The following is a 22,058-nucleotide window of genomic DNA, read 5'->3' as shown; positions in this document are numbered from 1 at the left end:
AATCTTCCAGTTATTTAAATGTTCATGCTCTGCAAAAAAAGCGCCCAAACAATCATAAATAGAAGATTTTTACAGCTATAAAAAATAAGAAAATATACAAAGCAAGCAATGATTTAATAGCTGTTGCAACTTGTATGGAAAAAGTTCAAAAAAAAGGATCCATATGACCCAATTACGCTTACCGAAGTAGCTCAGCTACTATAAACTATAATAAAGACACTGATTTTTATTTTTATTTCTATTTCTCTTGTCAACTCAAGATTCATAAAGATGATATAACAGCTATAAACACTTGGGTATTCTTACCATTAATGATTAAATAATAAACCACTTTATACTAAGATTTATATGCTACTTTGTTAAAGCTGAAATTGTGCTCACATCAAATCGGGCCTTTCCGCCGCTGTTATATATACTTTGAGGGCCTTAGCTATAAACTCACAGTTATGCAAATGCTCATTTTCTGGCATCTTGTACTACTTAATTAATCACCTTCCATTTAATTTCGAACAGATTACTCTGACTATAAACGGGCAAATTTGTTTGAAGCTTCTAGTTTGTCTTTTTCTGTCATCTTCATTTTCAAGTCTAATTCTAAAGACATCCCCAAATTTGCAACGAAAAACACAGTTTTTTTTTTTTTTTTTTTTTTTTTTTTTTTTTTTTCCGCTACGCTGAATTACGAAAACAAAACTCTGATCAGTAGCTCAATCTTTTGACGAGGTAACAGCCACTTTAAATGTTCCATTATAGTTTTTGTAAATGATCATAGCGAAAAAAAACCAAGTATGTGGTCTCTCGTTGCAAATTTGGCAGTGTTTATTGAAATGGTTGTTCCTGATCGCCAGTATTATAGAACTATAGTATCTGGAAGGATTAGATTGCTTTTTTAAAAGATGAAGATGGCAAAAAAAAAAAAGCTCATCCATATAAGTACATGATTGGGAATTAGGATAGGATGAACAGCACAAATTTCAAGCAGTGTATTTCTTTTATGATCTAGAAAACTGATAATCTCCTGGGAGAGCGGTGTACCCCTACAGCTATTGACTAAATCAGTAGATTTTTGAACCCAGCTATTTTTTTCACAAAATTTGCAAATTTGGAGTTGAAACAGTAATTGACATTTTCTCCTTTTTCTTCTTAAAACATAAAAAAAAAAGAATGCCTGAAGCTGCTCAAAAGCGTAAGCTATATAATACCATTGATCAATCTGTAAATTTATACCTGTTTAGCTCTTCCTTTTGGTTACCAGTTCTTAGCTGGTGCTATTGCTGGTGTATCAGAAATATTGGTGATGTATCCTTTAGATGGTAAAAGAGATAAGATGAATATAAATAAGAAAATTATATATTTACTTGCTTAAACAGTGGTAAAGACAAGAGCTCAAATAAGTACAGGCGCAAGCAGCAGTATTATGAGCACATTGAAAACAATGATTAAAACTGAAGGTCCTGGTTCTCTTTATCGTGGTATCTTACCTCCCATCCTGGTTGAAGCGCCCAAGCGTGCTACAAAATTTGCTGCTAATGAGCAATATACAGCTATTTATAAGAAAATCTTTGGTTTTGAAAAGGTCACACAATCTTTGTCTATCATGACAGGTGTCAGTGCAGGTTTAACTGAGGCCATGCTTATTGCACCCTTTGAGTTAGTTAAAGTGAGAATGCAAGACAAAGCAAATGTAAGCTTTCATTTTTTAATAATGATGTATAATTAACACATATGTGTAGCTTGGAAAATATAATGGCACAGCTGATACAATTAGAAAAATTGTCGCTTCTGAAGGTGCCTTAACTTTATTGAATGGCTTAGAAGCCACATTATGGCGTCAAGGTGTTTGGAATGGTGTATACTTTGGTTTGATATTTACAGTGAAAGATTTATTGCCAAAATCAAAGGTAAAAGATGGATACCATGCATAAAGCAGCAGATACTTAGCAATGATAAATGAGCAGGATTCTAATCAACAACGCCTTACTAATTTTGCTGCTGGTACTATTGGTGGTATGGTAGCCACCACTTTTAATACGCCTTTTGATGTTGTAAAGACACGTATACAGAGTTACAATGGTGTTGGTCCTAAGAAATATAACTGGGCTGTACCTGGATTGGTCACAGTAGCTAAGGAAGAAGGGTAAGTAATATAGGATGGTATGATACATATATTTATATTTTTTTTCTTTAGAATTGCCTCATTATATAGAGGATTTGTGCCAAAGGTATTGAGATTAGGCCCAGGTGGTGGTATACTTTTGGTAGTATTTGAGACCGTTTCTGGTTTTATTAGAAAGAACGTCTTGAAAGAATAGATTTTTTATTTAGAAAAAAAAGTTAAAGTTTATAATAATTTATATATAAAGACTAGCTCCATGGGCTTAATTTTTGTTAATACAATTTTTCTTCGTGATTGTTTTACTGCTTTTTTAAAGAAAAATCGCACAAAAATATTTTAAAACAATGTCAGATAATCAAACACCCATTACTCGACAAGATTTAAGAAGAATACCTATTAGAACAAGCGAAATGGCGTGAAGTATTAATAATCTATAAAACAAAATAGTTTTTAACAATCAGTAGTGAAAGGTCAACGGAAATGTATGAGGATTTAGAAGAAGAACTGGAATCACTAATGCAAATGCGTGAAGTTTGGGAACGTAGATTACAGCACTTAAAGGTTTGTTTAATAAAATGATAATCAAACGTAGAAGATTAACAATTTTTTTTTTTAAAAAAAGGCAAATCATAAAATACTCGTAAAGATGCAAGCCGTTCAACATGAGCAGTGTCAAAATACCATTCCTATATTTTCACATTCTCAAGATAATACGACTCAAAGCAATCAAAATGAGAATGCAGAAACACAAGTGGTTGAAAAAGAAGTTACTGAGGAAATAGACGAAGATGGATATGGATACGAAGAAGAAGAAGAAGAAGACGAAGAAGAAGCTAGAAGAGCTTTATCGATGATGTTGGAACAATTTGGAGACAATCTTTTTAATCAAGGAGAGGATAAATAGGTCGAATATCGACAGGTATGCCAGCATCATCAATACGTGCCAAAGCTTCCTTTGTGCTAGAGTGTAAAGTACCGTATTTCTTTACAAATGTGTGTACGGCCTCTTTATCACCGTCGCCTTGGAGGATCAAGATGTCGTGAGTTAAATCAGCTACAGCAGACCGAATCTTTTCAAAATCAACACGGAACAATTTGCTTTGCTCGTCATAAATAAAACCACCCTTTTCAACCAAATAATTCAATTGCATTGCTTGTCCCAATCCATGAGCTTCTTGAATACCAAATCGAATTGAACGGAAAGCGGAGGCTAAGAAAGTGACCCAAAATTCTCGTTGAGTCACATTATCAATAGTACCACAATCTACCATGATATCGGCTGCAAACAAGGCTGCAATGTCTGCCTTGGCTTCTTCAAATGCAGAGTGATATTCTTGTAATTTTGTGCGGACAGTGTGTCCATCAAGGGTATGGTGTGGCCCATTGCTGTGGCATACTTCATGAAGTAAAACATGTGTTGTGAAAGCATCCTTGCTTAAGTAATGAATTTGATCTTCAGACAAAACCTCCTTTGCAATCGGCTTCAAGACATTTTCAAACTTGCCCTCTTGCACATTTTTAATCAGCACAAGCTTGGATCCTCCCTTTTTGATAGCCTCTTCGTCATTAGGAAGGTTATAAGCAGCTGTCATAGGTACCTAGCGTATATGTGACATTTAAGCTTCCTTTTCTCTCAAGTACTTTTGTAACTTACAGCAACATCACCTGCAGCATAAAGTTGATTAACTACGACGATAGGAGCGACTACTAACTCCTTGTTACGGTATTTTTCAGGAATAGGTAAGCGATCCTCTACAAATTGAAGGTCGGAGAACTTTTCAAGTAAACGGGAAGAGTGAGCATCACGCACATGAATATAAAATTCATAAGCGCTCTTGAAAGTAAAGAGGCCATCCGTATATTGTTCATAAGGTCCCAAAGTGATTTCGAGGTTATTGGTTTTTCCAAGTCGAAGCCAGTTCAATTCTGAAGTGAGATAATCATTGGTCTCAAATGAATCAGCACGAGAGAGCAAAAAGTCACAAACACTAGTACCCTCGTTTTCTTGATCATAGACATCCTTTAATTCTTTAGCAGCATCACGAAGATGATTGGCTACAGGTTTTAAAAGGTCGCGGTAAGCTTCTGAATACGGAACGGATGATAGGCGTCCCTTTTCGTCTCTTTGAATGACGGTATAATAGCTCTTGGCTCTTTTTTGCTCTTCTTCAGGTAAGGATTCAGCCCATTTTTGGAATTCTCCGGTAGTCATGTCTTCAGGATAGAAGTTACCACCTTCGGGTCGTTTAGGTGCTCCTTCAACAAAGATAGCATTGTCGTCTTCGCGTGCCTTTTAATAACATTTAAGTCATGTATATAAACATACTTTTTTCTTGTTTACCCAAGGACCCTTGTACATTTCAAATAAGGTACACAAGTCTTTATTACCTTCTGAATGCAATTTTTCGCGTAGTGCTTCATTACCTGACCAGGCTTGTCTCATATAAAGCTGGTCAATATATTTGCCTGCCTTTACCAGGTGTTTTAAAGCAGCGTGTTCTTTAACATGTAAATGAGAAAGATCGGCAGTACACTCATAAAGTGCAAAACGAGCAAGACGATCAGTTAGAGAACGAACAGTGGCAGCCATGGATAAAAAGATGAAAAAAGGATAAAGAAGAAAGGTGGGAAAATAAAATAAAAATTTGAGTTTTTACACAATATAGAGTATAAATGCCTTTTTGGGTATCAAATTTCCTTTTTTGGTCAGAATACAGTGATTTTAACGAGCGATGTCGCCGCCAATCACAATTGATGTTTTTTTTTTGCTATTTTGTCTTATAATCTGTGCGAAGTTTGATAATGGTAACGAAACATGAGGTAGAGAACTGAGCAGAAACTTATGGATTACGTGTTTAGTGAACGACTACTGTTTTCTTTGTGAATCTTGAAGATTAGACTAGTGACTCTTGTGACTACTTCCTGAGGCCAAAAGCATTCCCTTATTTTAGCCCCAAAAATGACTTAGCAAAAATTAAAATTGTCACAATAGCCCCCCAAAATCAATTTATAAGTTGTAAAGTACTTTAACTGTTTAATATTAAGAATTGCTTGATCTTTGAGCTTCCATTCTCCTAGATCTATCACGAGAATCTATATCGTCTCTAATAGCTTTAAGTCTCTTACTGATATCTGTCAAGAATTTGTAGTTGCTGATTGCACTAATACTTCTTTTTTAAATGGCGTAAAGAGTCTAAGTCTAACTTTATATCTGTCTTTAGAATAGATGTAGCATTGATGTTCGAGTCATTCTCGGCTGTAGGAGCCAGAAGTTCGTTTTTAGGGATAGATGATGCATCTAATTTAGATAGCAATGTCTCCATTCTGGATACATTTTCAACTAGGATATTAGCGTGTCTCTTCAGTAAAAGCATATGTTTACATGCTCTTGAATTAAACTTGAAATAACAGCAAGAACAAGAAGCAATATTTCCAGCTTCATTAATTTGAACAGTATGCATAATATCTTCTTGACTAAAGGATTCAACATTATACATTGTTTCACTTTCTTTTGTAATCATCTCTTTCATCCTATTGTCTGGAATAGCAGCAACATCTCTCTTCCTTTTATTTCTTGTTTCTAGTCCCATTCTCCCTACTTCGGAACTGGCTTGTTTCTTCAAGTTTCGCATCATTTTCAACTTCATTTACTAATATATATACAAGACGATCCAGACGTCTGTTTTTAATTGTTTTGAGATACACTGACTTTAGCTGACTATGCTAGCTTTCAATGTAGTTGTTTGTGCGCATATTTTTATGTTCTTCAATAACATAAACTGCAGACCATCTTTTATGTCCATCCAAAGCAAGCCTTCTATCTTCAAATTATTTAATAAATTGAGGCTGCTCTGCAGTCCATTTTCTCTGAACATCCTTACTTTTCTACTACACTTTCGCAGGAATTTTCATACATAATCGACTGTAAGTCGCTCATGATGTTGCCACGTACTAATTTTGCATTGCTGTGTTGCCCGGGACTATTCTTGACTTTTGTTGCTAAATTTCTACTCCAACATTGAGCAACATGGAACAAGCACAATGGAATTCGGCAATTTTCACCAAAAGTAGCTCGGTCTGCATCGAATTGGAGATACTGCAATCAACAGTGATCTGCTCTGGACTCATTGCACAGTTGTTCTTCAAAGATCGCAGCCAGTTCAACACTAGCGTTACAGATTGATCGTTGATTATCATGTACCCAACAAGAACTCCTTTTCCAGTATCAGGATGTCTTATTACTAAGCTATACAAAACCTCACTGCTTCTTGAAGATATACCAAAAGTAGAATCTAGAGAGAAACTTTTTGATACTCCCATAATACTCATTTGCCATGGAGAAATAATCCCATAATAGAATGTGTTTTCTATGGAATAAGAAAGAACTTTATAATTAGCTGAAGAAAGTTTTTCTTCCCAAAATTTGAGAGATTTCAATTCATTTTCTTTGAATTTGAACATGTCTTTTGCAACAGACAACGAAATCTTGTAAGTATCGTCGTAATGAAACAGTTTGTCTCGCTCTTCAGCACCTTCATCTGTTTCTTGAAGCAAACAAGATCGAATTTTTCTTCCACATTATAGACATGTTTGTACAACATGTTTCCACATAGGCCACTGTCGGTTGGTATAGATTTGGTAATTGCATAATGACACTAATAAATCAAAGCCTGCTTAAGACTTGATCAAAGTTGCTGGAAGTATAATATACGAGTCGTAGACTCAAAATAATTTTGACAAGAATAAATATGACATAACAAAATTTATTTTCTTTGTTTAGATTCTATCTATAAGCGTGTACGCCTTTCTTTCTCAAAAAATTGAGCTTTTGGATCAAAACGCTACTGGACAGCTTAATCAAACAGAATTAGGTGAATGGGCTATGAAGAAATTCAATTTAGATCAACTACTTGCCCAACAGACTATATCAAACATTCTCAAAAATGCTGAAACGTTAAATAGTAATATTAATGTTGTCAATAATGGCAAAAATCTAAAAGCAACACGCTATCCTCAACTTGATGAAGACCTATTGCTTGAGTGGAGTATAAAATCCTTGAAAATGAAATTTCATTTTATTCTGGATGGCTCACCAAACTTTTTAAGCGAATTGGAGTAAAATGCAGGCCAATGTATGGTGAAAGTGCCTCGGTAGACATCACTTCTGAAAACATTCAGAACGAATTGAGAAAGATAGAAGAACTCCTTGGGCCATGTGATCCTGCAGATATCATGAACTTTGGTGAAACAGGCTTACATTACCAGCAACCACCAAGAAGAACCATACGTTCCGAGTCGTTTGGTGGCCTAAAAAAAGTAAAACTCGTCTAACAGTTGGATTGCTCTGTAACTCGGATGGGCCTTACAAAGGGCAACCAATTGTTATCGCACAAGACAAGAGCCCCAAATGTTTTAAAGCAAGAGCTAGTTTGTTATCCATGACTGCAATTGGAAAAAAAAACATGAAATTGATTACCATTATTCTACTAATGCTTGGATGACAACAAAATTTTTACAGCATAGGCGAAAAAGTTAAATGCTGCTTTTGGAAGACAGAATCGAAAAATTGCTCTTCTTTTGGATAATGCATCCGTTCATAAAACAAGAATTCTGCTCAACAATATTAAATTGATATTTCTCCTAGCAAACACGACTAGCAAGCTACAGGCTCTTGATGTAGGTAGCCTATTATTTGTTGATAAAATGCTATATAAGCTGTTTTTTTGTTTTACAGTTTTCTCATTAATATTTTGTATACACAGGAATTATTGACAACTTTAAGGCACACTTCCGAGCCCAGCAGTACGACCGTGCTTTATGTCTGTATATCAGTAAAAAGTTGGATAATCCGAATGTTTACAAAATGGATCAAGCTCAGGCTATGTTTTTTCTAGCTAATGCATGGCTTAAAGTAAAACCAGAAACAACAAAAAACTGCTGGCAGCATACAAAAATATTGGCAGTTAAAGAAAGAACAATTTGTGATTTTGAGCCAGTGGAGTATCCAACAAGTGCTTTGCCATTGGAAAAGGAGATTGTTGCCGAGCTAAATGGAATACTCCCAGATCTCCCCCAGGAACTTTGACAACAAGGTTACTGAAGTTAGCCAGTTGGCCCTTGAAGCAGATGAAAGCGAGATGATAGTATGTTATACAACAAGCACTACTAATAATGAAGAAACGACAGAAGGCAACGCAGATGAAACAAAAGAAAATGACAATACAGAGCAAGATGAACAGCGTGTCGATATAGTAGAGTGTAAAAAACGGTTGAGAGAAGCCTATGAAACCATTCTCATGTACGAAGTTCCTTTGGGCGATCTTGATCGTAAATTACATCGCCGAATTCGGATGAGATTGGCTGACACTTGTGCTGAATTAAATAAGACAAAAGAGGAAAACAGATGTTCGATCTTATTTTACAAAAGTAAAAAATTTATTGTTAGGGTGCTCCAAAAAACTATCACTTACAATATTTTTTCTATTTAGTGGTAAAAAATATTTGCGTTGCACCTTTAAATAGAATAGTGGTATAGTGGTATTTATGCTGGGGACCTATGCTGTTCTTTAGAAGTACACTCATAAATAGAAAATACCCTTAAATCGAACACCCTTAAATAGAGCGGCTACTGTAGTTTTAAAAGTTTTTCAAAAAATGCATTGTCTTCATTAACACTTTCCCCCTCTTCTTTCTCTTTCTCTATTATATTCTTTAAAATGACATTCAAACTTTTATTTCTAGACTCTATTGAGATATCAACAAAAATAATTAACCACCTTCATGATTAGAACGATAGATACCAAGCAGCAAGCACAGATTCCCACTTCTGAAGTATTGAATCCAATGAAGCTTGTAACTCAGTTTATGACATTAATAAAGACAACTCGAACATCTCGAACATCTCGCCCGAAAGCCTTCCAGCAAAAACAGCAACTGTCATTCGCTTTACAAAAACCTTTACAATAACAGGTGCTCTTATTGATAATTTATTAAAAATATTCACAAAATCAAGCGAAATTATTTTGCAAATGAATTATGAATTAAATACTCATGACATTATACAAGTTTGCAAAACAGTACTCAAACGTGGAATTAAATTGACAATGGAACAAAGTCCCCAAATGGAAACATTTCAAGAAATAATTAAAAAATACAAACAGCATTATCAAGACCTATAAAGAATGGGCAAAAAACTACAAGAGTGTTAAAAAGAACAGCCAGTGATGAAATTTTACTTTCAGTGCCTGTAAATAAAGTAAAGCGTCAAATTTTCTATTGACAACAATCATTAAACTTGGCCCATGAGATCAAGAAAATAAAATGGACACAATAATGATACAAACGAAATTATATAAAGTTTTGCCAAAAGATTCAAATTACGAACTTGCCAGCATCTTAAAATTAGAATTATCATTCCAGTTGCTCCATCCAGATAATACAATTGTGCAAGTTGTATCAAAATTCGTTGATTGTGTGGTGCTGTTTAAGCGATGTAACACAATGCAGCAAACTTTGGTAGCCTTTGACTTTTCTCTATCTAATTGGTTTAAATCCAGAAAAATATAAACAAATACGTACGAATACAGATTAATACGAAAAAATATACAAATAACTCCAATATCTCTTATACTTACTTACGTCACTCTATTTACTTATTGATTATTTTAATAAATAGCATTCAAGTTAAATCACTTTTTTTTTTCTTTTATTTTACTTAACATCAAGGACAAGAAGTCCCTTAAGGTGTAAGCACTTCACTGTAAATCCTTTTTATTTTATTTTTGCTTTATCTTTTTATTTTACTTTACTCAAAACAGTTTGATCTTCTTAATAAGATCTGGTGATCACAACGCAAGCAACTCATACTCAAGTCATTACTCTTTTTGGAATCAAATCCTACCTAAACCATTGATCTTATATCAAGACTCTCGTAAATCAAGCCTATTTAACATTCTAAAAACCTTACAAACTCATAGCGATTTTAAATATATGTCACCAGTTTTGATTTATGTTGTCATAATCAAATTCTAAACGATGACTGTGCATATGGCCTGTCAATTAACGAAATGCACGATAAAGTAACTTCAGTAATTCATACTAAAAATATCAAGGACAAATCGTACAAAGAATTTTCAATATACCAAGGACTTTATGAATTGCTGGTGACTGGTGGCTATGTTCTCTTTATTGATACAAACGAAATAGTCCCATTCCTTGGGTCTTCTCTCTTTTCTTTTGGATTCGAAAGTGAAACAGCAGATCAATTGTTCCTCAACATGCAAGAGCCTGAATGCATTAATACGTACCGATTTCTTCAACAATGCATGAAAAACCATATCGACAAACCTTGGGGATTTCATTCATTGTCACCTTTTAGTAGGGATTTCACACCCATTATCACAATCGGTTTTGGCAATCATTGCTTGCTAAAATATAAAGCAAAAACTTTGCATCATTTTGCTTCCCAACTTCTAAACATAATTTGCAGCAAATATCCAATCTCAAAGGATATGGTTCTAGATTTGTGGTTTCTAGTTAAACAGCTAAACATATTTACAAAGATTATTCAAAACAAGGAACAATGTCCAGCAAACTTTGCTGAATTATTCATCCTTTTGGATGATAAAAATTGTACACAAGGCTTCAAATTTTTAGTCGAAACAACAGTTACAATCGAATCCAAAATTGAAGAGAAGCCTTGCTATCTCGCATGTGTATACAATCACAGCAAGGCAAAACAAATTGCATTGAGAATATACCAAGACGTACTGAAAGACGAGATTAAAAGAAGGAACGCTGAAGCAGTGAAAAATGAACAGAAGTCACTGCTAAATTACAATACCCTCAGTCAATCAGAAATATTATAAGCAATCATTACCAAATTATGGCTAAAATAAATGTTTACTGAGAGTATTTATATGTTTTATAAAAGCATTAAGTCAATCAACAAATATAAAGATAAGTGAGGCTCAAAGTAGATTGTCCTTCATTCAAGTTAAAAATATGAGGATATGTCTACTTTTCTATCCACGGCTAAATATTGACATTGTTTAACATCTTTTTATCAAAAAGTAATTATTAATTCTCACCCAGGAACTTACTGGAATATTCAGGAGTGGATCGAGAAATAATTTTATTTGAGATAGCATGATATAATATCCAGTATTCCTTATTTGGACGATTATTGTTCGTTGTAACTCACATTATCTATTTTATGTGTAAATTTCACAGGGAACACGCAGTAGATAACCTTCAAGAAGTACACACTAGAATGATTCTGGGATAAAAAAAAGGTTGGCTTTATACTCTAATGTCCCTCCTTTATTGAGGGTTTGTGATCTGTGCTAGAATACCCTCCATAAGGTCAAAACTTTTTATTTCTTGTTCGTTGTAGACATTTTCCTGCCCATATTCGTAAAAGAAAGTATTTATCATTGCAAAGTTTTGAAACAAAAGCGAAAAAGAAGCTGCCCAATTTGAAAATCTTAAGAAGTTTATATGGTTTTTCTAGCCAATTTGATTTAACCTATTGTGACATTTACCCTTACTCAAAGAGACGCAGATGGTTTTTGCTTTGAGATAATTATTTTTGGCTTAATGCCATTGATTTTGTTTAAACATAATCTTTTTAAAATATACAAATGTCCGCCCGGACCAGGTCAATCCGTTAGGACGTTAGTGTTAAGAAAAAATTCCTTTGGGATCAAGGGTAAAGAATGTCAAAGGAAAAAGGAATGAATGGAGACATCAGAAGAAAATTAGAAGAGCTGGCTTATCCATATAAGAAGCTTCTGACCATATGGGTGCTTGATAGGGATCTGCTTGTCGTGGCGCAGCTGGCCTAATTCGTGCAGTATTGAGCATATAATTGGCCACCACTATGGTTAGGAGAGAGCGACCCCAGAGGAAACCAAAGGACGTAAGCTGGAGCTTATTCATAAGGAATGATAATGGATCATTTATAGCTTTGGGCATAAATAAGTGTCGGTGCATAGTAATGCAGTCAATAGCAGGGTTCTTTGAGAGGTGTTGTGTAGGCTGCTTGGGACATGGTCTAGGCTTGCCACCAGGTAGTCAACCTAATCTCCACCATATACGACGATTATATTCTGCATTGGAAATAGGTGGCCACACGATGGGATCCTTAGATACAGATCGGCGACAGCTAGTATACAAGCAAAATCGATTAGTTGCCACTGTAGCCTTATTAACCACTCAATCAGCGCTAGGTACCAATTTATATATTTTGAGCTTTCCTTCAATAATATTTAAATAGATTAAATTAAAGCATACATAATCTAAATGAAAATGAAGATAGTGAGGTTTCTTCTGAGCCTGCCAATAATAGTCGGTTAGAAGATATTATACACGTATAAAAAAAAAAGCGTGTGCTTACATAAAAAAAAAGTAGGATTTACTTTTTATTATATGGATAATAGAAAAAGAAATAGATTATTAAGTCTGAATATGAATGAAATAAACTCATACTCCAGTGATAGATTCAAAGAGTGTACGATAGCTAAGAAGCTTAATACAGAAAAAAGCCTGTAAGGATAAAATTGTTTTTAGCTCTAAATGGGAATTTATCAAGCATAAAAGTCATAAAAGCTAAATTGGAGTTGAAAGACTGAATTTGCTCCCATTTTATATACACAAATGCACACAATCAGGAAATATACGCAGTAGGTGTCAGATGCTACGTTAATAAAGACTTTTTTTGCATAATAACAGATAGATGAATTGTATAGATTGTAGACTGATATTATATTAAACGACGCTGATATGTTCATTGTTATGAAAATCTTTTTTTTGGCCAATAAAAATCCAAGCCAAATATTTCCATTTTCTGCTATAAATAAAAGAAGGGGGAAGATGATCGAAAACAACGGAATTGAAACAAAACAGTGAAGCATGAGATGGTATGTCACTATATACACTGATTATCAAGAAAAAAAAACTCGAGTACTTAGGAGCATTCTAAAGTATACATAAAGATGAATCATGACTTCAATTTTTTTTTTTAAAAAATGCCAGAGAACCCATACCTATACATACACAGACACATTGCTCGGAAACATATTAAGTGGTTTTTTTTAAAGAAATAACTATTTCTCTTCATTTTCATTTTTTCAAACTTCTTTTATCTCTTTTTTATTACATTTTTCTTTATATTTTTTTTCCTTTCCTTATTTTTTTTTTCTAGACCCATTCGCTTATATACAAGATCAATTTAAATTCGTTTTTTTTATTATGAAAGCAAAAACTAAGATTCCAAAGAACTTCCAATGCAAAGGATTTGATAATTGCCATATGGAGTTTACCCGTAGTGAACATTTGTTAAGACACCAAAGGTTATATGCATATAGACTATAAGAATTTATTATTAATATCTCTATATTCTTCTCCCCCCTCTTCCGCATCTTACAGAAAGCATACCGGAGAAGTAAGTTGCAGTTAGACTAAAACGGTTTCTTTTAATGATATTCCCCTTTTCCTATAGAAACCTTATATCTGCATGGAGAGCGACTGCAACAAGACCTTTAGCAGAATTGATAATATGAGACAGCATTCCAAAGTCCATCACAAAGTACAAGCTGATCCCATACAAGATATTCAATTGAGGACCAGTGAAAAGCGAGATTGCCCTGATCCTGAAGATCACAGAGAGACCAAGAAGAGGAAAATCTCCGAAACAGAAAGCATCGTCAAGGGATACACTGCACTGACCAGAAGAAGAGTAAGAAGAATGTCGCCTTCGATGATTACCAACCATGTAAAAAGCGTTTCACCATCTTTGGATGCTCCCAAAGTGGCTGAAATCACCAGCATGGTAGATGATGCACCGATCTATGCGATGGTCGATGATAAAGATGGAGAAAAAATTTCCGAAGGCAATCGTGATAAAATACAAGGAGCGAAAGTAGAAATCCCTCGTGGTATTAGTACTGATGATGGGATTTCTGTAACTGTCAATCCCGATCCTTCAGGTGAAGAGGTGACCGAAGCCTCCGATGATGAAGTTATGCAAGTAGAATTTGATGATGTTGAAGCCAACAAGAATACAACAAACTCAGCAATAAATACCCCATTCAGTGGTACTCCCAAGAATGCAGTTACTGCAGAGGAAACTGATGAAGCTAGTACTATTGCTAATGCAACCATAATTGAACAAGGAATTGCTCATCACATAAATACTATCAGAAATGTGATTTCCGAGAAAAACTCGATTGAGGCTAATAATGACGCAGAACAAGAACATGACACTAATAAGCAAGTTTCCGGTATCGTAGAGGCTAATTTGACTGAAATCAATAATGATACAAAGCAAGAAGAGCCTGTTTCTACCATGCAAGCTATGATTACGATGAAAAAGAACTTGACGATGCCTAATAGCGATACAAAGAATAAATACGATGATAACACAACTGAGCAAGGCTTCCCTCTTGGACAGGATCATTTGGTTGGAATGAATGATGAGGCGACACAAGGAGTCAATAGTGAATTAGCTAAGGAATTGATGGATAATGATGCGATGGAGAATAGATTGCTTAAGGCACATAATGACTCAAGTCGAGGACATATTACTGGTTCAATGATACAAGTCGTTAGCGATATGAAGGAAAACTTGATTAAAACTGGTAATGATATGATCACAAAGGATATTTGCTCAACTAAGCAAACTACAAATGTCATAGGAGATAACTTGACTGGAGCCCCTAATGATACGATTTCAAAAGGTGATAGTGTCACTAAGACAAATAAGCAAGACACAAATGCTATAAAGCATAACTTGGATAAAACCAATAACAAATTAAATGAAGAGAGTGCCACTAAACTAAACAACCAAGAAGCGAATATGCAAGGAGTAGATCTAGTAAATGAAGAAAAGAATACGAGAAGAAGAAGCCTTCGTAACAAGACAAAAACAAGAATTGACTGCACTGTTCATAAAGAAACGAATCGACAAAAGAGACCAGAAAGCAAGGTAACCAAGAGAAAAAGAGCAACAAATAAGGACAAGATACCTGCAGAAAAAGACAAAGGGACATTGAACCAGAAGATGATAACCAAAAAGAGAAGAAGGATTGAGAGAGATAAAGGAAGTTTACAAGTTGAAAAGACAATGGATGGTCTCCCCGAATGTCCCCCAATGTTATCCAAAGATCAAGGTTTGATGATTTCGACAGACAGCAGAACAAGTACCTTTTCAGAACACATGGTATTATTACCTCATATTGTGCACCATGGAAACCAAGATCAGATCAACAGATTAGAATTATATCAATTCTGTTATATCCCTGAGCATGCATTAATCAATCAATATCTTTCTACAGACGTACTATCCTATCCTATCCGAACCCTTGAATACTTGAAATATAATGACCAAGAACAAGACATTCGACTGACAAGAAATGAATTTGAAGCGTTACAAGGGCTAGGAAAGATAGGATATCATTAAATAAAAAGTGTACTTTTTTAGGATATTTTTTTCCCTCCTTTTTTTTATATATATTTATTCTATTCTTTCTCCTTATTTTTTATATTAACTTTTCTATCGCCCTTTTTTTTTTTTTTTTTTTTTTTTTTTTTTTTTTTTTCCACCCCTTTTAACTTTTGCATTTAAAAACCCCTACCAATTTATTATTCATCTTTTCTCAAGCAAAAACAAAATGAACAATCAATTTCAATCCATTTACCCTAAAATTGAAGATAACGATTGTACGTCTCTGATAGACTTTTATAATAAAAATATTTAAAATCTTTTCTTTTCAATCTTCTTTTTCCTTTTGTTATAGCGCAACAAGGATCGATGTCATCATCACAGTCATGTCGATATGATTCATCACTTGGATTACTGACAAAGAAGTTTATCAACTTACTTTGCTCAAGTACTCATGGTGATTTAGATTTGAATCGAGCCGCTGCTCAATTAAAAGTACAAAAGAGACGCATTTATGACATTACGAACGTACTTGAAGGAATCCGATTGATCGAAAAGAATTCCAAGAATCATGTGCGGTGGATGTAAGTTGATTGATACAATAGACTTTATTTATTTAATGATTTCATTAGAGGGGCTCGTATGCCTAATCACTGTGAAAGAAATGAGGAGCTTGAAAGACAGCTTCGGTTATTAAAAGAACAAAATCAAAATTTGGATAAAGAATACAAGCGGCTAAATGGAACCAAACAAAAGCTGGATCAAGAAATAGAAAGGGTTCTGAAGTCGAATGATGCTGACTGTTATTTGACGATGAAGGACTTTATGAGGTTTGAAGAGAAGATGAGGATGAATAGAGATCAAGAGTCATTTGTAGTAGTGAACGCACCTTACGATACATCCATTGAAGTACATAAAACTGATAATAACATTATCCAAAAGAAATCAAAGGACAAGAAGAAGGTATGAGTTCATAGGCTGTAGTTATCCAAAGCTCTCATCATAAAGTAGGTCACCAAAACAAAGTGTTTTATTCGTGTACCAAATCATGTAAATCATTCATTACGTATCTCTTCACAACAAAAAGATTACTTTAAATACCATCAAACAAAAGATGATTAATACCCCTTTTGTTTCATCAACAAAAAAAACTTTTTAAATAAACAAAAAAGCTAGTGTATATATGGGTGTGTGTGTATGCATGTGTCTATTGACACGACATAGTTTTACTATCACCATTTATTGCTATATTAAATAGTTTGCACTTTTTATATGAAACAAGATCATCGTTCTTTTTTTGAACATCCTTTCAATAAACGAACGCATGCACACAACAGCCTACTTTACACTCAAATGTGTCAAAGGCAAATGTGAAAAGAAAATAGTTGACCATGTATTCATCTCGTAAAAAAAGAAAAGAATCCAAAGATCCTCTCTGTATTTCATCTTGGTGTTTTGCTGCCTTGAACATGAAGCTTATTGTGTGAATAAACTCTTTTTCTTTTGGAAAACGAAACAATTTCAGGAACGATTAGAAGAAAGGGGAAAGAAAGGGAGCATTGCAGATTATCCTAATAATGCTGCATATGAAAATTCCCATTATAAAAATGCACATTTTTTTTTATAAAAGGCGCCTTTAGAGAATCATGGTAAATATGCATTTAATTCTTTAAAATTAAATTTGAATGAATCATTGTTTTCAGATATCAGGGTGTGTTAACAGCAAGTAAATCAAGGCTTATTTACAATCATTTAAATACATTCCATCTTCTTCTATTGTCATAGCTTTCAATTATCATTTAGTACCACTTTTGTAAAATGACTAGACATCATGTTCAGTAGAATACTCAGCACTTGCTTGATTTATTAATGAATTCATATTGTACACAGCATCCGTTTCCGTAATATGACTTGGTCTTCATATTCACTTGATATCATTGAAAAGTAATTACTTTTAATGCTACAAAATTACACATGTTTCATAAACTAAATAAAAGTGGAGTTTGAATGCTCAACTCAGTTTCATAAAAGTAATAATGTTTCTAGTCAAATAAACTTGAATTTATTTACAATAACTTGAAAAGAGAGCCTCATTTCTTCTTTACAGACCGATGTAAAATGAAGTAGAAATAGAATTAAAATAAATTGAGCATCATTGAATAGGATAAAACAATACATTTATGCTTAAAATTTGTTTCAAACTAAAAGAGTTGTAAAGAAGAGTGATGCTTGTTTGCATAAAAAAAAAAGCACATTTGATTGTCCTACAACATTGATTCATCCATCGTTCACTTAACCCCTTGAAATGAAATCATGCAAAATTCCCCCCCTCTCTCTCTCTCTCCTTTTATAATTTAACTAAATTTGTAAAATCGAGATCTAAAATATAAATACAGACATTTCTCCTTTTTTATATAAAATTGCATTATCTATTTTATTTTGATGATTCGGATTGAATTGGCTTATTTTCATCTGCATCAAAAATAACTGAATTATTAGTTTCTACTGAATTTTCTGGTGTTAATTGTGTAGGTGATTTTGATAAACGCATATCCAATGCTTTCAATGCCAATGCTCTACATCACAGTTTAATCTCTTTTTCCTTTTCATAACCAATTTACCTTCTTCTTTCTGCTTCTGCACGGGCTGAGCCAGGTAGAGGTGTAGTATGACCCAATTCCAAATCCCGATAAGTACGTGCACCAGGCTTACAACATTTTATCTTTACCAATAAATCATAAACATTATTTGAGATAAATATGATCAGAGGACTGATGATCGTCATTAGTACTTTATGAGTTTTATTGAATGAACTTACTGTAAGAATTCTGGAAAGAAGGTATGAATAGCAAATGCTTCACTTTGATCACCTTGGATACCATCTTGATATTTGAAAAAACGAATATAAATCCAACCAATGACCCAACCCACATTCACTAGATTATAAAATACAATGGCTTTAAATAAAACGAGTCCAATGATACTAGCTGCTGTTGCCACTCCTAACAGATTCTATAGACAACGAATGAATAACATGTAAACTTTGACTCTTATTTACCTTGACTCGAATAGATAATTTACCACCCAAGATAGCTAGACGATGTTCAGGTACTAAATGTTTAAAAGCCACTAAAAAGGCTGAGAAAACACCAGACATACCATTGATTTGTATTTGATAGCTTGTTTTATATAATCAGTTTAAACCTACTTTAAAATAAAAACCACTTACAGATTACTGTCATCTCCTGTTATATAAAAAGTAAAAAGTAAACCAAACCAAGTGACTAGATTAGATAAAACAGCAGAGATTATAATAAATTTTAATAATTCTTTTGATCCCCAAGCGCGTTCCAAATATTTTCCACAAAATAATAATACAACAATACTAAACACAAGCTATTTTCAAAAAAAAGTGAATAATTGAATTAGTTTATAAATCATTCTTGTTACAGTAAATATATTGCTTTCATAAAATGAAGCTGTTAAAAATGTCCAAGGAGCATAAAAGGCACTATAGAAAAATAAATAAAGCGTTTTTATATAAAAAGGGCTTACAATCCTGGTAAAAGACCAATGTATGGACAGATAGAAAGTGGTATTTGATCTGTTTCTTGTTCAAGTCTTAATCGATAAATATAAATAAAAGAAACTGTAGATAAACAAAAGACAGAAGAAACTAGGGCCTTTGTTAAAGAAGGTACATTATTTAACAAGTTCATTGGAAGTAAAGAAAAAAAAAGGAACCTCTCCCCCCCAAAAAAAAAATAGGAAACTCACAAAAAGCTCTCTGCGCACGTGATGTCTGAAATTCATCTACAAGTGCGTGTAACATAACATGACAAAAAAATGTAAACTTAAGAAAGAGGGGGAGGGGACAGGATGTTGTGTAAACCCCCCAAAAATACAATTACACTTTTTTTTTTTCTTTTTTACTATTTTTTTTTTTTCTTTCTTTTTTTTCTTTTTCTTTTTTTTTTTTTTTACTGTAAATCTACTTGTAAAATAATGACAGCAGTTAAAACAATACCAAGACCTACTACAATACAAAAATTAGCCAGTGTAAACGAACAGGTTTGGTTAAAATTAGGTAATCTATTGCACAAGAAAAAAGAAAAAAAAAAAAAAAAAAAAAAAAAAAAAAGAGAGAAAGAGAGAGAAAGAAAAAGAGAAAATGACGACGAAAAATTTAAACAGAAAGAGAAAAGGGGGAGGAGGGAAGGGAATGTGTACGATGTGCTTTAAACTTTAAGATTCTGTATTACAATAAAATTACTTTTTATGGATTAGCTCTCTATTAAAAAAAAGAACGCCACAGACACTAATATACTTTTTTTAGGTAATTTAGCGGAGATGATGTCGGATGGAGAAAAAGCCATGAATTCTTATGAGTCTGCACTTCGACATAATCCATATTCTGTTGCTGCCTTGACTCATATAGCTTCTATTTGCAGAGGAAAAGAACAGTTTGGAAAGGTGATTTATATCCAATTGCTTATATTTTTATTAATACTTTCTATTAGGCAGTAGAATATTTTAAAAGAATCCTTGCTTTACAAGAAAATAATGGAGAAGCTTGGAGTGCACTAGGCCATTGTTATCTGATGATGGATAATTTACAAGAAGCATATCAAGCTTATCAACAAGCTCTTTATCATCTACAAAACCCGAAAGATCCCAAATTATGGTATGGCATCGGTATTTTGTATGATCGATATGGATCCATTGATCATGCTGAAGAAGCATTCTCTGCTGTGATGAAAATGGATCCTAATTTTGAAAAGGCCAATGAAATCTATTTTAGGTTGGGTATTATTTATAAGCAACACCAGAAATACGACTTGTCGTTACAAGTAAAGATTATATTTGAATAATTTATGTGTTTCTAATGAACTTTTAGTGCTTTCGTTATATTTTACGTAATCCACCCAAACCATTAACAGAAGTTGATATTTGGTTTCAAACAGGACATGTATATGAGCAGCAAAAAGAATATGAATTAGCAAAAGAAGCTTATGAAAGAGTATTGATAGACAACCCAGATCATGCTAAAGTATTACAACAGTTGGGTTGGCTATACCATCAACAAAGCACTTCCTTCTGTAATCAATCTTTGGCCATTCAATTCCTTACGCGTTCTCTTAAATCAGATAGTACAGATGCTCAATCTTGGTATCTATTAGGTCGATGCTATATGGTCGAGCAAAACTACAATAAAGCTTATGAGGCCTATCAACAAGCAGTTTATCGTGATGCACGTAATCCAACATTTTGGTGTTCAATTGGTGTGTTGTATTATCAAATCAATCAATACCGTGACGCGTTGGATGCTTACAGTCGAGCGATTCGATTAAATCCTAATATAAGTGAAGTTTGGTATGATTTAGGTACTTTGTATGAATCATGCAATAATCAAATACAAGATGCATTGGATGCTTATCAACGTGCTGCTCAATTGGATCCAACTAATCCTCACATTAAACAAAGACTAGAACTATTAAAGAAATCATCATCTACAACCAGTCATAATCAACCTATACCTCAAGATGTGAGTAATCCATATCAACATTATCAGCAAGATAGAATGCCTGAACAACCTAATTTTCCACCAACTAATGTTCACATACCAGATATCAATAGACCAGTGAGATCTCCTATTCCAACACATCATAAACCTACATTATATGAATCAAATCATGAACCTATCAGAAGAACATCTATACTTTATGACCCAGAAAAGTTAAATCCAAAAAATAGTCCTATCGAGAGTAGTGCGGCTGATACATTAATGAGCATGTCACAGCAAAAAGACAAACGATCTTTGGAAATGGCAGATTTGGATGATGAAGAACCAGAAAAAAGACCCAAGCTTGATTCACCTACTTCTGTTCCTTTGAATAAATAAAACTCATTGAAACTCAATTTTTTTTTTCATTTTTTTTTTTTTTTTTTTCATGCCTCCTATTCCTAGCACACGCAACATTAAACTTGACACATTTCAAAGTGATATAGTTCAGTGGACTTTAACACGACAACATTCGAAACTCTATTTTAATAAACAACCTACAGCAGAGAATGAGTTGACAGAAGACAACACAATGGAGACGGCAAGAATCTTGCTTGAAATTTTACATGTAAAGCAAAATGAAAAGAAAAAGCAAGTGTTACTTAAGACGATGCTTTAGAAAGAGGAAGAAGAGGAGAAAAAGAAGGAGAGTGTACGGCTATTAGCTGAAAGAATTAAAAGGCTTTACAAGCATGTCAAATTTTCTTCAAAGAGTTTTGTCAACTATAGTATTCAGAATACACAGAAATCTAAAATAGGAAAGTTATTGGAGTTATATTATGCACTCTCGAACGAACTACAAGACACGTTAGCTTTAAGGCTAAACTTCCTTTTGAGTGCTATCAAAGACAATGAACGTTTGGGTGTCGCATTGTGTGAGGTATTACGTTGGAAAGAACAAGCTGGAAAAGGTATATACACCTCTAATGGGGAAGAAA

At 33.8% G+C, this 22,058-nt stretch overlaps 8 protein-coding genes across 8 annotated transcripts; 5 read left to right on the top strand and 3 right to left on the bottom strand.

The window, feature by feature from the left end:
* Positions 1-1,164: 1,164 nt before the first annotated feature.
* On the top strand, positions 1,165-2,312 carry RO3G_12710 (uncharacterized protein; the record flags this gene model as incomplete). The annotated part of the gene is made up of 6 exons (XM_067667294.1): positions 1,165-1,186; positions 1,236-1,313; positions 1,371-1,684; positions 1,734-1,901; positions 1,959-2,137; positions 2,189-2,312. 6 exons carry the CDS (start codon positions 1,165-1,167, stop codon positions 2,310-2,312), a joined length of 885 nt encoding a protein of 294 aa, XP_067523395.1.
* A 685-nt stretch (positions 2,313-2,997) lies between these two features.
* Positions 2,998-4,706, bottom strand: RO3G_12709 (uncharacterized protein; the record flags this gene model as incomplete). The annotated part of the gene is made up of 3 exons (XM_067667293.1): positions 2,998-3,714; positions 3,771-4,406; positions 4,458-4,706. 3 exons carry the CDS (start codon positions 4,704-4,706, stop codon positions 2,998-3,000), a joined length of 1,602 nt encoding a protein of 533 aa, XP_067523394.1.
* A 450-nt stretch (positions 4,707-5,156) lies between these two features.
* RO3G_12708 (uncharacterized protein) lies at positions 5,157-5,613 on the bottom strand (the record flags this gene model as incomplete). Its single annotated transcript, XM_067667292.1, has 2 exons — positions 5,157-5,286; positions 5,321-5,613. The coding sequence occupies 2 exons, from the start codon at positions 5,611-5,613 to the stop codon at positions 5,157-5,159; spliced, it is 423 nt and encodes a 140-aa protein (XP_067523393.1).
* A 962-nt stretch (positions 5,614-6,575) lies between these two features.
* RO3G_12707 (uncharacterized protein) lies at positions 6,576-8,750 on the top strand (the record flags this gene model as incomplete). The annotated part of the gene is made up of 10 exons (XM_067667291.1): positions 6,576-6,604; positions 6,730-6,754; positions 6,897-7,231; positions 7,261-7,432; positions 7,640-7,796; positions 7,879-8,027; positions 8,182-8,542; positions 8,605-8,606; positions 8,652-8,688; positions 8,737-8,750. 10 exons carry the CDS (start codon positions 6,576-6,578, stop codon positions 8,748-8,750), a joined length of 1,281 nt encoding a protein of 426 aa, XP_067523392.1.
* Positions 8,751-13,673: 4,923 nt separating this feature from the next.
* Positions 13,674-15,575, top strand: RO3G_12706 (uncharacterized protein; the record flags this gene model as incomplete). Its single annotated transcript, XM_067667290.1, has 1 exon — positions 13,674-15,575. One exon carries the CDS (start codon positions 13,674-13,676, stop codon positions 15,573-15,575), a length of 1,902 nt encoding a protein of 633 aa, XP_067523391.1.
* Positions 15,576-15,786: 211 nt separating this feature from the next.
* Positions 15,787-16,679, top strand: RO3G_12705 (uncharacterized protein; the record flags this gene model as incomplete). Its single annotated transcript, XM_067667289.1, has 4 exons — positions 15,787-15,835; positions 15,913-16,141; positions 16,190-16,520; positions 16,569-16,679. The coding sequence occupies 4 exons, from the start codon at positions 15,787-15,789 to the stop codon at positions 16,677-16,679; spliced, it is 720 nt and encodes a 239-aa protein (XP_067523390.1).
* Positions 16,680-17,991: 1,312 nt separating this feature from the next.
* RO3G_12704 (uncharacterized protein) lies at positions 17,992-19,276 on the bottom strand (the record flags this gene model as incomplete). The annotated part of the gene is made up of 7 exons (XM_067667288.1): positions 17,992-18,133; positions 18,179-18,328; positions 18,376-18,569; positions 18,616-18,736; positions 18,787-18,953; positions 19,008-19,068; positions 19,113-19,276. The coding sequence occupies 7 exons, from the start codon at positions 19,274-19,276 to the stop codon at positions 17,992-17,994; spliced, it is 999 nt and encodes a 332-aa protein (XP_067523389.1).
* Positions 19,277-19,931: 655 nt separating this feature from the next.
* On the top strand, positions 19,932-21,459 carry RO3G_12703 (uncharacterized protein; the record flags this gene model as incomplete). Its single annotated transcript, XM_067667287.1, has 3 exons — positions 19,932-20,030; positions 20,078-20,407; positions 20,455-21,459. The coding sequence occupies 3 exons, from the start codon at positions 19,932-19,934 to the stop codon at positions 21,457-21,459; spliced, it is 1,434 nt and encodes a 477-aa protein (XP_067523388.1).
* Positions 21,460-22,058: the final 599 nt, after the last annotated feature.

The sequence above is a fragment of the Rhizopus delemar genome, genomic scaffold, assembly GCF_000149305.1.
Source record: "Rhizopus delemar RA 99-880 supercont3.11 genomic scaffold, whole genome shotgun sequence".
Taxonomy (NCBI): Eukaryota; Fungi; Mucoromycota; class Mucoromycetes; order Mucorales; family Rhizopodaceae; genus Rhizopus; species Rhizopus delemar.
Note: the sequence above shows the minus strand (reverse complement) of the source record. Positions and strands in the feature narration are given on the sequence as shown.